The sequence below is a fragment of the Lichenostomus cassidix genome, chromosome 5 (assembly GCF_008360975.1).
Source record: "Lichenostomus cassidix isolate B80296 chromosome 5, HeHo_3.0, whole genome shotgun sequence".
In the NCBI taxonomy this organism is placed as follows: domain Eukaryota; kingdom Metazoa; phylum Chordata; class Aves; order Passeriformes; family Meliphagidae; genus Lichenostomus; species Lichenostomus cassidix.
This window is the reverse complement of record NC_139486.1, coordinates 50,294,333-50,309,394: the sequence shown is the minus strand read 5'-3', so window position 1 is coordinate 50,309,394 and position 15,062 is coordinate 50,294,333. Positions and strand designations below refer to the sequence as shown.

The following is a 15,062-nucleotide window of genomic DNA, read 5'->3' as shown; positions in this document are numbered from 1 at the left end:
TCCTCCTTGTATTCTCTGCCTTTTCCCCTCTTCAGAAGCTCCTCAATAGACCAGGGTGTGATAACCCCACGCTTTCCCCTACTCATAAGCTGTACCTTCATGTCTGGCAAATAACACTGTATCTGGGTTACAGATTCTGAACATGGCAAACTTCAATTCAAGCCCAAAGCAAGACGTCTAGAAGACTGACTGGTGCCTGTTTAAAAAATATGTCTATAAAAATACCACACTAAAAGAGCTCATTCCCATTCCATTGGGAATTTATCCAAAAACCCAGGATTGCCCTCAGTCCCTGGTGACAACAAAAATTAAATATTTTTACAGTCAATTATTTACCTGCTAGTGGGCAAGACAAAAGCAGAAAAGTACCCACATTCTTTCAGACACACGCAAACAGCATTCTGCAACACATTTATGAGGCATTTCCACACACACAAAAAGGACACAAAACAGACCAAATCAACACATACACAGTCACCAGCACAGTGGGCTGCAGCATCAGAGGCTCAGTCAGATGCTCAAAGGATGCTCCCCTTTACTCAGCATTCACTAGATCACATCTGGAACACAAGGTCCAGATGACTTTGAGTCCCTCAGCTCAAGAAAGGACAAACTGAAGTGAGTCCACAGAGGGGAACCACAATGATTCAAGAGAAGTGGCTGAAGGAAGTGGGTTTGTTCAGCCTGGAGAAGAGAGGATGCCCTAAAGGCCATGGGATGGTACCCAAGAGAAGCCACTGAGCAGACAGTGGAGCTCTTTGCTGAGGTTCACAGTGCCAGGGCAACAAACAACAAATGAGAGCTAAAACAGGAGAGGTTCCCAGTGGATATTAGGAAAAAAAAATCCCTACAAAAATAATTAAGCATTGGACCAGGTTATCCTGAGATGCTGCAAAATCTCTGCTGTTGCAGATTTTCAACATTCAGCAGGACAAAGCCCTGAGCAACCAACTCTGAATTCAGTGCTGAGCCTGCTTTAAGGTTGCAGAGGATGAATGTTTGAGGTTCCTCCTCAGTCTCCAAAATCACTGATTCTGAACAGGTTCACCTTGCTGGAAGTCTGTTCCAACAATGCCTAACACCTGGCATCAATGCAAATTTTATTACAGTCAGTATACTTAGCATGAGTCTTTACTGGCTGACCCACTCAGCCTCCAAAAATCAGTAATTTAAGGGCTAGGAGGTTACCCAAGGTTTAACACAGGAAAGTAGAGTTATCCAGCTTTTCAGAGATGCCACAACCCCAAAAACATCTAAAGTATGTTCAAAAGTTCCTGTTCCTAGGAGCAAGGATCTTCCTTGATATTCAAGTATAAATATTAGTAAGCTCAGGAAATTACTAAGTGTTTAAAGGAATAGGATAATGCAGAAGCGATCCTGCGTTTATTGGAAGAGTCCTCAGTTTCCATAACAAACCACTCATTGTGTTAGCAAGTGCCTAGAATTTTCGGAGACTGCGACCACAGGAGCTGTCTACATCTTCTGAGCTATGCTGTGCAAAATTCACTGTTTATAAAAGGGAATATGAACTGGAATATTCAGTGCAAATCTTCCATTCATGCAATTAAAAAGCTTCACAAATTACACTCACTTAATGAAATATTTCTCTCTTAAGGAGGAAGAGCTTTCTCCACAATGATCTTAATCCCTGATCAAGGTGCAGACAGACACACACACACAAATGATACACAGGCTGCAAAAAGTTCTTTATACAGTGGATACAACTTTTATATTATCATTACTCATACAGAATATCCTTAGAAAAAAAGAAGTGGCATATTCCTATATTCTGCATACACCAAGGATGAATGAATAAAGCTAAAATCAGACCATTGTCACCTAAAAGTCCCATGTACGTACAGTAAAGAGCCATTGCAACTGTGTGAAGAGTTAAGGACCACACAGCCTTAGAGCATACAGAAAAACCGTGCTGTTTGCACCGGCAAAGTTGATTAGTTCCCAATCCGAGTGCAAGTGCCCGTTCATGTCACAGATAACAGCAACAGCCACAATACATCAGTCCAGGGGAACACCTCGCACCTTGGCACTGACAGCAGGCAAAGGCAGACCCACAGACAGCCAAACAGCACCACGCCAGTGCAACTGGGCTAAGCGGGGCACTTCAGTGATGCAGCTGGGGCCATCAGGACAGCAAAGACACACCGAGAATCCAAACCCATTCCAACAAGCGCCCCACTGGAGAACCCGAACTGCCCCGCGTCCAGGCAGCGTTAACGCAGCCCACATGGTTTGGCAAAGCGAAACCCTCCCAGCGCTGCCTGTGACAGTGCGGAACGCGGCAGCAGTGCGCTGCTGAGTCAATTCCCACAGCAGGCTCGCACTCCAGCCGAGCCGCTCCTCCGCAAGCTCACGGCGGGAAACATCCCGCCTCGCCCCGTCCTGCTTCCCCTGCCGCCCTTCGCCCAACCCCAGGGCTGCGGGGAGGAGGGAGCAGCCGCGGGAGCAGCCGCGGGGTGACGGGAAGGGCAGGCAGGGCCCGGCAAGGGGAGCGCGGCCGGGCGGAGGAGGGGCAGCACCGGGTCCCCGTCCCGCTCCCACCAACCTAGCACACAGTCCAGGGAGGGCAGCCCGCTGGAGAGCAGCAGCTGCCCGTGGCGCACGGCGGGCCGGGTGCCCGGCAGGGCGGGCGGGCGGGAGCCAGCGCCGGGCCTGCGCTGGAAGCTGGTGCGGCCCCGCTCCCCGCCGGCCGCCGCCATGTCGGGGCCGGGCAGCGACGGCGGCCGGGCGCGCCGGGAGGGCCGGGCCCGCGCTCCGCCAATGGGAGAGCGGCTCGGGGAAGAACCGCCCAATGGGAGCCCGCGTTGTTGGCACGTGCCGGGCTGGAGGGCGGGGAAGGGCTGGGGCGTCCGGCAGCGAGCGGGGAGGTGAGAGCGGTCCGGGCACGGGGCGGCATTGCCGGGGCACGGGGCGGCATTGCGAGGGCACGGGGCGGCATTGCGGGGGCAGCGCGGCCGTGTCCGGGCTGAGGGGGCCGGCAGCGGGCGCGGACAGGTCCCGGGAGGCGTGGCAGCGCGGTGCGGGTGCTGTGCAGGGGACAATCCCCTGGTCCCGCGGCTGCCCGAGGTGTCCGGCAGCGCAGCGAGCCGTGAGCGGCCAGGCTGGCCTGGCGCCGTGCTGGCGGCAGCAGTGCCTCGGAAAGAGCCTGCGAGGATAAAGTACTTGTAAAATGCATTTACGTAACTGTAACGTAAGATGTGAATATGCTTGGGGTCCCTTCTTGTTCGTGCATTGCCACGGACCTGTAGTGAGCGTGTGGTTTAATACCTTAACGTGGGAGCGAGGTCTTGCATCAGTGCGATGGCCCTGGAGCGAGACGTGTGCTAGAAGAAGTTAAAGACATTAAAATGCTTCCACAAATCCTAGTATGTTTGCTTTGTCCGTCAACGGTGCTCTGAATGTAAGTGAAGCCGCTGTCAGCGTATAGAATAGCCACTGTCACAAATATCTTATATTCGTTTTTCATCTGGTGATGATTCAGGTGCATCCCAAACTACTTGAAGGCATTTGTATGCAGCAGAATATAAAAATGAAGCCTTAGTACTATTATCCCTAAATATCGCGTTTCAACTTCAATGAGTAATGTTTACTGTCGTTGTAAGCCAAATTTTTGAACACGTGTGGTTCTTGAGTCTCCTTTTAATTGTGCGGGGGAAATTCTCATGTTAAATATGAGCAGCATGAAAAAGCAACAATATGTGGGCAGTCCTGAACCTCAGAGTTTTTCCTTCATATCCAATTCAAATTCAGGACACGAAGCTTTAGTACTATGTCTCCCTAGCTGGTAAAATGGCATTCTTTTTGCTGCTGGTCAAGCTGCTTTATATTTTGAGCAGTGGACAGTTTAAGATCTTTTATCGTGAATATCAAATGGTTGTCATAATGTTTTGTATTTGCTGCTAAACTGTGAAATATTGAATAATATTTAATTTTAAATATAGATTATTATTTAGTGACAGTTAAAAGTATCTGTCTTTAGAGGAGAAAATCAAAGGACATTGGGAAACATGGCAAGAAATAAATGTAGCTGTTTCATTTCACTTCTGTAGTATCTGACCAATGAGGTCTGAATATCTGGAATAGGAAAGGCTAATAAAATAAAGACTCAAAGCATAATTCACAATTCTTTTAAAAAGGGTTTGGGCATCTGTTCTTGTCAGTGGGAACCTGTGGTATAAATTCTGTATAACGGAGTGAGGAGGCGAAAACTTACGAGTTCTTCACTTTTAAAACATCACAGTAACTCTGCCATTTCTTGCTATACTGTCATCCTGGGGCCCAAATACCTCAATATTTCAGGTATGAGTGCTTGCAGATGTATGTAACACTTCAAAACTGCAGGATATCTATTGCACAACTTTGTTATAGAAGTTTGTAACCCAATGAGGATATCTTTGATAAGTCACTACTTACCTGCCAGAAAGAGAATCAGGTGATAAACTGCATGGACTCAATCTCTGGGATGGTTTTTTCCCATTCCAAGCAGTACATTTCCTTTTCTTGCTTCAGTAAGGCAAAGTATTTCCTTGCTTGTTTTTTTAAAAATGAAATACACTATTATAGGTTGACTTAACTTCATAGGATAGGTGTAAACATACACCGAGGCTGAGCTCTCTCTTGTGTTCTTTAATTTCTCATTACTATTTGCCTGCCTGTAAGTTTTTTTTATACTTTTTTAACCTCATTTTCCTACAGGGCAGTTAAAAGTGGAGGCTAAATAATTGTCTCTTTTTTTTTCCATTTTCCTATTGGAGCCCACATAATGAAAGTGTTTTGCAGATGGGAATGCTTGTGCCATGCCTCTACCAGTTTGAGTATTTCTTGGATGAACTGCGTGGTTGCTGGCAAAAGAGGAAGTCTCACTTCCTTCTCCTCCTCTGTTTCCTGGTGCTTGTTAGATCCCCACTTGAGCTGATGGAGCTCACTAACCTGACTTGGAACTATCTATCAACTTTTTTAGTAGTTTTATTTTGTGTCATCCTGCTTAGCTGATGCTGTATGGAAAAGGGCACACACACAGTGGGGTGGGGCAGCCAAACCTTCCAGCTCTTGCTAGCTGGGAACTTTGTAGCTATTGCAGAACTTCATGTATTTTTAAATAAAGTGATATTTTTGTTACAATTTTTTTTGTAAGCATCCTTCAAAGTATAAAGAAACCGTGTCTTACAGTGTAATTTACAGCAGGAGAGACTGTTTCGTATATAACAGAAATAATGGAGAAGTAGATACAGTTTTTTCAGTATGAGAACTGAACTTTGAAAATACTGCAGCAGTTCTGTATGTGATGTTCATTGTTCTGTCACATTTTAACAGGATAGGTGTAGTTAAAGCCCTACTGATTTAGAAAGCGAGTGGAAATAAGCTATTTTTCAACAGGTGGGGGGTTTTTCAAATTTTAACATTTTATTACAATAAAGCTTTCCAGCTGAATATGTGCTTGTGAAAATACTGCTTACAACATCTGACTTTATCTGTATTTCATGTCAGACAAATAGAGGAGGTACTAATTTTATGTAAGTTAAATATTGTAATTCTTTTTGGTTAGTTATTTTTAAATCAATGGTGTTTCACTTTCAGGAATAATAAGAGCTTTTTCATTGTTTTTGAATGATACTAAAGGTTTGCTAATATTCACATGTCCAGTTTAGAAAAGGTGAATTTTCAGTCATGGTAGAAGATCGCACTGGAATCTGCAGTCTGGCAGAAAGCAAGACCACAGGAATTGTAATTTTAGACATTACCCTAAAGAAAAAAAAAACCCTTACCCTCTAATGTACATTACTAGGTAGGTAAGTCCTGCTATTCCTGCTCTTGGGGTGGAATGGAAATACAGAGAAACTAAGGAATGTGGAGATGATTTCCAGTGGTCAGGAAGTTTTCTTGTCAGCTTGAGCTATGGCGATGGACAGTGGTCATTCTGAGCTCTGGAGATGGAGAGATTTAAAGACTTGTGTCTGCATTGGGAAATCTTAAACTGTAGAATAATCAACTTTCCTTCCTTGCAGCTCACATGTTGTCATGTAGACCTGGTCAAATGGTGATGTCAGTTTTGACTGCAAATTCTAACTGTGCTATGAAGAAATCAAGCTCTCTGTTTTCCTCTTCTTATAAACTTGCTGGTCCAATTCAGCTACTTGTCTATGCAGAATGTTGGTTCTAAGATGGATCTAGAGGATTTGGGGTGAAAATTCTCTGAGGAAAATAAATGGAGGGAATACAGTGGGGAGTGAGATAGCAATAAGAACATTTAGGAAAAGGTTACGCTTGGAATTTGATCTGCAAGTGAGTACGACATTTCTCTTCAAAAGCTGAAGCCTACAGATTTGGGGAAGATCCTGGTGTCCCCCAAATAGCATCCCTTGAAGCGTGCTTTGGATATTTGTGGCTGATAAGAGGGAGCACAGGTATCATGGCCTCTCCATTTCCCACGTGGATTGCCTGTGTAGCTCATGGGAGCTCCAGTTAACACCAGCAGCGTTGTGTGAGCAGTGTGTCTCAACACCATGGTGTTACTGATGTACATGTCTGATTGTCCTTGCTTTCAGATTAATGGTTTTGCTAGGTTTTAACTGTGCCTGGCACAATTCAGTGTATGCTCTTGTCCTTCTGTGACAATGAACAGAATGCTGTTCATTTTGGTATAAAACAGCAACCCATTTTATATCAAAGCTGTGTGTCTGCCTGACCAGTTTTCAGTGATATTTTTCTCTTGGATTTCTGTGTGGGATAGAGAACTAGAAAAGCACATCCTAGCGGCAGTTTCAATTCATAATCTTATTAGTGTTTGCTGTTCCATCGCCAGGCTGCTTCGCTCATCAGTTGTGGAATGTGATGGTATTAGACTGTAGTGATTAAAGTTTTATAGTCACCAAATCAGATTAGCTCCTGAGTCACCTGACTGGGTCGGGTTTGCAGTCCTGTGATGCAGAGCCCTGCTGAGCTCCCGCTGGCAGCTGAAACAAGGTAGTTTGCTTTTGAGATGGTCTTAAGTGTCTAACAGCATGGGTCGTGGATTATGGCTGCAAAGAAGATGGCTTCATTTTCCTGATCTTTGAACTAGCTAGAATGGGATAAGTTTGGAAGTGCAGCATCTTCAGGCCATGAGCCAACAACTGGAAAGAATGTTTAATCCTGGAAGCTCTGATACCAAAAGACCTGTTTTCTTCCCTATGAAAAAGCTTAAAGACTACTTATCCAGTCAGTCTGTGGCAAACGAAAGAATTAGTTGTAGCGTTTAGGACTTGCCAGTTGTATAATACTATATAAAACATGATATCATCTTACTCAGAAAGCCTCTGGATGTTACCTGAATGCATCCATGTGGGTATCCTGAGCAACAGGAAAAAAATTTAAACCTGTGTCATATTAAAGCAGCTCTTATAAAATAGAAATAAATTAGGAGACATGAGTTCAAGTAGTATCTGCTGAAGACAGGGAATTACTTAAAAAGTTATTTAATGTTTCTGTAATTTCAGAATTGTACAGTATAATACTACTGAAACCTGAAGACTGGTAATCTTGAAAATTAATTGTGAGTTTAATGTAGTGTCTTAAGAAGCATCATACATCTTAGTGCTGTATTTAATAGAGATTCTTTTCCTTGTGTTTGTCATACTTCCTGCTGAGACCCATAGACATGGGAACTCAGGTTTCCAGTGTACAGGCCAGTGATATTTTCTGGTTATTGTCTTCCACGGATATTCCTGTCAGGAATGCTAGCTTGATTATTCAGCTACCACCAATGCAGAAGTAGTGTTGTATCCTCTAACAAGCAGTTTTTTCCCCCTTTATTGGCCACTTTGGATTTATGAAGTGCTCAATCTTTAGTCTGACAGAGCCATGCAGGAGAGCAGTGGTTGAGCTGGGCTGGGTGTGGATGTGTTAGGAGGAGCTGGGTAGCACTGGGAGTAGGGATGCAGTTCCTGACCCAGGGCAGGATGATGCTGTTATACCTTTCCCAAGAAGTGAACTTGGTCAGAGGCTTCACAAAAGAGCACAATCCTCAGGTTTCACGAGGACAAGATCCTGCAGAGCCACCCCTACATTCAGATGGATTCAATGGACTTCCCTCTGCTTTCACAGCACGCTGGCCATCCACATAGTGGGGCATGAACCTGGGTGTGCAGCACTAAATAATTCTGTAGAGCTGTCTAACTATACCTGGGCTGAGCACAGAGAGGGATGCCTTGATTGTTCTTCAAATAATATGAGCAGAATGGTAAAATTATTAGGTCACTGAGAGGCAGATGAAGAAAATAGTAATTTTGGCCTTTAGTCAGGAATTAAAATTTAGATTTTTCAGTGTGAGTTATAAAGTTGGGTAAAACACAAGCAAGCAACGTAGTAAAACTCATTCTAAAGCCAGATTCAGAACTGGCTACTTAGGGAAACTTACACTGTTTAAAACTTGGAGTAATATTTTGGTAAAAAAAAAAATCAGAAGGCACTGAATATCTGGCTTTTTTTGTAGCCAAGCTGTATTTCAGCAAGCTATCATTATTCTTTATTTCAGTGGATTCAGCTTCTTCCATCTCTACTCTGAGCCTGCCAATTCCATGCCAAGAGTGCTGTATTTGTGGGAATCCCATTTCAGGAGTGTGCATCTCAGAGTAGGGCTAACATTTTCCCCCCCAGGTACTATATAGCATTTTGTGTGAGATGTGTAAGAGTAGTAAAAATAATTAACATTTAAAACTGTAGAAACTGAAACAGGGAGGGAAACTGAAATGTCATCAAGGTCCCAGAAATAACAATCCCGTAACTGGTAACTGCAAAATAACTTTAGTGTATTGCAAATGGGACACACCTGAGGTTGTGGCTGCTGCTGGAAATGTGAGCTTCACTAATTGTTTCAAAGCCCTGTCGTGGTTTTGTATGAAAATAATAGATGTGTGTTATCTCATTGCAATGAGGGAGTAATTAATCTGAATTTTTAGCCCTAAGGCTCATTAGAATACATATGACTCTTCAGTAGCCATGTTTTCAATATTTCTGTCATTTAGAAGTGAGACTGTGGCCCTAGCAAAGGAAGAAAGGTAATAGAACTTTTTTTCTACATCCATTTTTTATATTTCTGAGAAAACTGTTGCACATTCTTGGAGCCTCATGCTTCCACCTTTTCTCAACTGTGCTTCCATTGGTCAAAGAAGTGTGAAGCAGTGTTTGATCCTGGTGTTCTCATGCTGTTACCAAGCCACAGTGATTTTTTTAAATAGAGTTTTTAACATTTCTGGCACAAAAGAGCTGAAATTCACAAAAAAAGAAATTGTAGAAATATCATCAGACTGTTTAGCACACACAAAACATCTGTGAAAGGAGCTATATGAGAAGTCACTGATTTTCCTTTTAGAAGAGCAGTGTATCATGGAAGAAAGGGCAAGCCACATTCTGTACTTTTGGAACAAACTAAATAAGTAAAGTTGGATAAAATAAAATCTGATCACTTACTAAAAACATAAATATTTTCTAAGAAGGCAGTTCAGGGAGACATCATTTAAGTGAAGTTATACAATGATTGTTTCTGTACTGTTTTTCGGTTTGCAAGTATTTGTGTCCTCATTTGAAATTGGTATTTGGGGTGGATTCTGTGGTAAAATAAGCCATACAGCCCCTGCTTGGTGATGTGTTTGGTATTAGTGATAGGGCAGTTTGTGGGGCTGCAGTGTGCTCGTGTCTTGCAGGTGCTCTGCACCTCAGCACAGAATCATTTGCTAAATTGGAGAAAAGCACCTCGGCTTTTTTGCTTCACTAAGTAGTCAGTTTTCACATTTATTATTGTGTCAGCTGTATCTTTTACTTTAAACCATCAAATTAAATAATAGCTTCTGCTGGCTTTCTATTTTAGTTCATGCATTTAAAACCTGGAACTCAGATAAAAAGATAGTTTCAGAATAAATTCAGTATATTATTTATGAGTGGAGCAACACATTAGCATGGAGTTCACAATAGATCATATCGCTTTTATTCCATCTTACAAGCTTAGCAGCACAAACAGAATAATCAACATATTATTTGGCTGTCATCTGCTGAACAGAAACCAGAGATCACAAGGAGGTTTTCCCTAGCTGCAGTGATGGCCTTTTTGTTCCAAGCCCCCATCTGGGAGGGCCATGGTGTGTTATCATATGGAACGCGGGGTTTGCTGTAATCTGCTTAGCTGCACTGCAGTTTGAATCTTTATTCCATGTTTGTGTAATTTATAATTTTAATGAGACCATGGCTCTTGTGGGCTTTGAAATATATTAAAAGCTCTTTTGTGCATATGCTTTTGTTCTTGTTTAATAGGCTCAGTGTATTTAAAACTGATGAATTTTTATTCATGGATTTGGATGTCTGGGGATTAACTTAGACTGAATATCATTGCACTCATCTATTGATGTTTGGAACTTTTTTATACTTGTATCTCTAAGTGGAGAAGACCTTACAGAACTTGTGTTTTACACATAAAACAGCTCAGAAATAACTAATAAAATTTTACTGAGCAATGAGAAAAAATACTGATTACAGTTTATTTTTACTGCGTAAACTCTCGTGAAGTAAAATTTTGCTCTGAAAAGAGTACTTGAATCCATGTACATGTGTGTATTTAGAACTTTGTAACTAAAAAGTGATACAGGAAGATGGACAATATTTTTCCAAGAATAGTAACAGCGATAAGCAGTTGATTTGCATTTTTCTTCTTTTCAGGTAACTTGAAAATGTAAATACTGAGCACAGTCTTCTCTGTCTTCCCTTTTCCTGTTTTTTAACACATTTTTTAATGCAGAGTGTGCATAAACTATTTCATTAGAATGTGATGCTCAGAGCTGGGGAATACTGATGAACATACAGAAGGGTCCTTCATTGCTATTTTCTGACAGTGCTAAAACTGGTCTTGTTTTTTGCTTTTGTATCTTTCAAATGTTTAATGGCTTGCTTATGGTTTAATTGGCTGTCAGGTTTGATTTATTATTTGTTTAAAAATCTTACACTGTGTGACTTCTGTGTTCCTAAACCACTGTGGAGTACTTTTCAATGATGGCATTCTGTCTGAGACCAACTCTGGTGATAAGGTGGGAACAACTATTTCTTTCTAAATAGTCTTGCTGAAACAGGCTGCTTGTTTGATGTGGAGGAGTTTGGGGTTTTTGTTTGTGGTGTTTTTATTGTGTTTGCTGTTTTTTACCAGCAAACTATCCTCTCTGTAATGACAAAATATTTAAAATAAACAGCCTTTTTAGTTCTCAGTGCACAGGGGAGTTATTTACCCCTCTTTTCTTCACTGCTTTGAGTAGTATTTCCAAAATCATGTGTCAGCTGGGAAGTGCAGGGGACATGTGAGCCATGGGCAACTTCACATGCTGTAGGGTTGTAGATTTTTAGTGCCTAAGGTTAAAATTGGACTTGTAACTCTTTGTCTTACTAAACTGAAATGAATTTTCAATGTTTATATGTCTGTGTCTCAAGAAAGTGAATATATTGAAATTTAAGATAAACACATGTAGTTACCAGTGAAGTGACTGTGATGTCTGCCAGACCTTTGGTGTTTGTCCTACCTTTGACATTATTGCAGAAGACTGTAAAGTGAATATTTTGGCATCCCTCAGAGGCTCAGGCTTGCCATGTACAACCATGCCTTTGCTCAGCTATCTGGATTTCACCGTTCAGCAAAGAGGAGTGTATGGAGCTGCAGAGGAGGAGAAGCTCTGGAATGCACCTGGCCATTAAAACAGCATTTTATACAGGGTTGTGGAAGTGTTAGGAGCTGCTTCCCAGAGGTAAATAGAACCAGTGAGAACTACCTGAAATCTGTGGTGAAAAATTGCCCATTGTCATGTTGGTAGTCTCTGGTTATTTAACACCAGTGAATTGTGTTATGTGCGTTATATTTGCAGGATTAAACTCCTTGTCAGCTTGAGATCAGTAGATGAAGGAGCACTTGTTGGAGACAAACTGGCAGTGCCTAGTAATGTGTAAAAAAGTAATCTCTTCCAGAATATCACCAAGCTTTTTCAGATTTGCCAGACCAAGTCCAGTGTTCCTTTCAGAGTAAAGCAACAGCTGGAAATATGAAGCAAGGTCTATCTGATCCCCAGGACAGAAAGACCTTTGGGAAATTGTTCTTTGTTTTGCTTTAGATGTATGGAATCCTCAGATTGTAATTAGAATATTTAAAGCATTTTGTATATTGAGTATCTAATATGGGAAGAATCCCAATAAAGAAGATATACACCCTTCACTCCTCTAGCATGTATAGCATCAATTTCATGCTGAAGTTTTAAAATAATAGTTTAATATAAAGAACAGCTCAAATGTAAATATATAAATGGCCTAGTCAGTGTGCAGTATTTTCTTCGGTTTGGATTTTTGGATTTTTTTTTTTTTAAGTAATCTCAGAGTAACTCTGGGAAAGAGATGGAACAAGTTATGGGGTTGTCTTTTGTAGAGAATGGTGTCTGTTAAAAAGTGGAGAATGTTAGGAGGAGAGTTTCTGTTTTGGAAGGAGAAAATGGGATAGTCTCCCACTAAATATTCAGTGAAATTCCAGGATTGGGAAGCATTATGTAAAACAAACATGACTAGAATTTTTTTATGAAAGTGAAAAATCTGTCAAGTATCAAATCCAGTGATTTTTTTTTTTAAGTCACCCTTTCTGTGCTTACAACTTTCATTTTCCTGTATTTAAAAATTCGGCACCATATGTTAAACTCACACAATGCCATTGGTTTTCTGGAAATGATAAATCTGCTCATTGATTTCCTAATTTTATTATGTACACAGTTAATTGTAATCCAAGATTACAGCAAACAAGATGTTAATTTCTAGACAACCTATGTACGTTTCTCTCAGAGCGTGAGTGTTAGAGAAGCGAAGAGTACAAAGAGAATACCATTTGTGCTATCCTCACAGGAGCTGTCAATAAAAGATGTAATAGGGGATTTAGGAATCTGGAAATGGCCAACTAATTTATGTGAATCTATTTTATTTCAGCTAGAAAGCCCAAGCTCTGTTTCGTCTGCACTGCATATTGCAGAGCACAGGCTGTCTATAGAAAACCAGGCGGCTGCATATGGATAGTCCCTTGATATCATTCACTTGCTGTGTAATCTTATTATGCAAAGTTCTAATCTTCACCTAGAATGAATGCCTCTGGGTCAGAATATAGTCATATCAGGGTTTTTGAGGTCATGTTTTGTGATCCTTAGCTTATTCTTCTAAGTAGAGCTGGGATTTAAAGAGTATTCCCCAGACACTAGCAGAGATAGACGGCAAAACCTGCTGCCTTTTTGGAAGACAAGACCAACATGAGGTCCCTGGTAGGATTAAACTTGATTTGTAGCTGTAGGATTTTTTAACAGATGTATTATTGGACAGGGAATAGGGGGCCACCAGCACAGCGAAATTGGATCACGATTGGCATTCTCAGGGAGTCCGCTGGCTGCTAAAACAGCAGCTGCATGTGGATTTGACTTCTTTCAGGTGAAGCGACTTCCAGTCATTTGGAAAGGATGGGATGAAAAGGAACCTTGGTGATAATTTTGATGTCTGCAAGATTTAGTACCAATGTAATGGGATTATCGGTAACACCTTCACTGCAGAAAAAGCCACCTGGCGCTATAACTGGCAGCAACTGAGAACTAATCCTTTCCCATCTCTTGGATGTCATTCATGAGGCTCAAAGTGATTTCTACCCTGCTAGCTGTGATTAATTTTATAAACAAACAAACAAAAAATCAAGTGATGAAAGCATAGGCTATGGAGGGAAAGGAGAACAGAAGATAATAGTAACTACATTTTGCATTTTATTTGCTGTGGGGGATAAACTATACAGTTCTTGTAAAATAACCAAATTGTGTTCTCTGTGATAAATATGGATGTGTGACCTTTTTTAACTGATGTCTATTGCAGTATAAATTTTTCAGCTACCTACTATTTGATGGTAGGTAGTACCTGGAAGTAATTACAACAGGTTTTAGGCCATTAGTTCTGCTATAAGGATGTTTATACAACAGAACCATTAAGTTTTCAAGGGGCCTGTGACTTAAATAATTTGTTTTATTGTGCTTAATGGTCTTATGTTTGATCTGGTGGAATTGCCTGCTGATGGTACTTTGCATTAAAATTCTGTGATATGGAAAACTGTTCAGCTGTTTACTTTCTTGTGATCAACAATATGACATTGTTTTAAAAATGTACTGATATGAAGTTCTCAGAGGAAACAATTATATTTTAATGATGCCCTAGTTAATTATTTCTATGTGGGTTTTTTTTTTAATTTTTTTAATAAACTAGTTTGTTCTGATAGTTTTTTTACTGGACTTATTTTTGCTACAACCACTTATTAACTAGAAGTTGTTACTTAAAACTACATGGAAAATTTCATGATTGTAGCTGTTCAGTGGAATGAACATTAGATGTCTAAAGATGAACCTTAACATTTAAAACACCCTCCCATCCTCAGGAGTTACCTTGTCAGGATCAGACTGTATAATCCAGATATACATGTGCCTTCATTTGAAATTAACTTCCTTGAGTAGTAATCAAATCTTATCTAGGAGTTAAGAATTTTTTCATCATTATCTTGAAATCTGATAAGCCTGAGTATTTTAAAAAAATCCTTTGTACTACATTTTAAAACTGGAGTTGGTGAAATCCATGTCTTGGGAGTTAAGAATTTATTTTAAGAGATCTGAGAGCTCTTCACTCATGTTCTGTCCTTGTGGTTAGTTTTTTACCATGGCAGCTCTAGCAGCAGGCAAAGCTCACTCTGAGCCCTAGGTTTTCTTGAATAGCTCACAAATCGACTTGCAAACATCACAGAGAAACTCAAATTCGGGGTAACTATCCCTAAGTTTGTGTCATCCGAAATCCAAAAGGTAATTGCTTGCAATCACTTTGAAACTTATTTTCTGAGATGCATAGCAGTTTTTTGTAGTTTCATAATACAAATATTTTAGTTACAACCTGACAGCTCTTGGCATGAAAGGGTTGTATATTCTCTTAATGTTTATTTGTCACAATTTGGTCTACGTACTCTGGGCATTGTAACGCATGGTTTGTACAAT

General features: G+C 40.9%; 2 protein-coding genes across 3 annotated transcripts in view; one reads left to right on the top strand and one right to left on the bottom strand.

Moving 5' to 3' along the window:
- Positions 1-2,743, bottom strand: part of ELP4 (elongator acetyltransferase complex subunit 4) — a 133,180-nt gene extending 130,437 nt beyond the window's left edge. Inside the window, exon 1 of the mRNA XM_085062997.1 lies at positions 2,564-2,743. Within this exon, the coding sequence (XP_084919123.1) occupies positions 2,564-2,717 (154 nt within the window). The 5' untranslated portion in view covers positions 2,718-2,743. The remainder of the gene's footprint in view (positions 1-2,563) is intronic.
- A 56-nt stretch (positions 2,744-2,799) lies between these two features.
- Positions 2,800-15,062, top strand: part of IMMP1L (inner mitochondrial membrane peptidase subunit 1) — a 30,550-nt gene continuing 18,287 nt past the window's right edge. The window contains exon 1 of one of the 2 annotated variants that reach the window (XM_085062998.1): positions 2,800-2,885. The gene's annotated coding sequence lies outside the window, so the exon portion shown is untranslated. Of the gene's footprint in view, positions 2,886-5,371; positions 5,395-15,062 lie in introns of those variants that run through there. The other variant, XM_085062999.1, reaches the window with a different exon arrangement.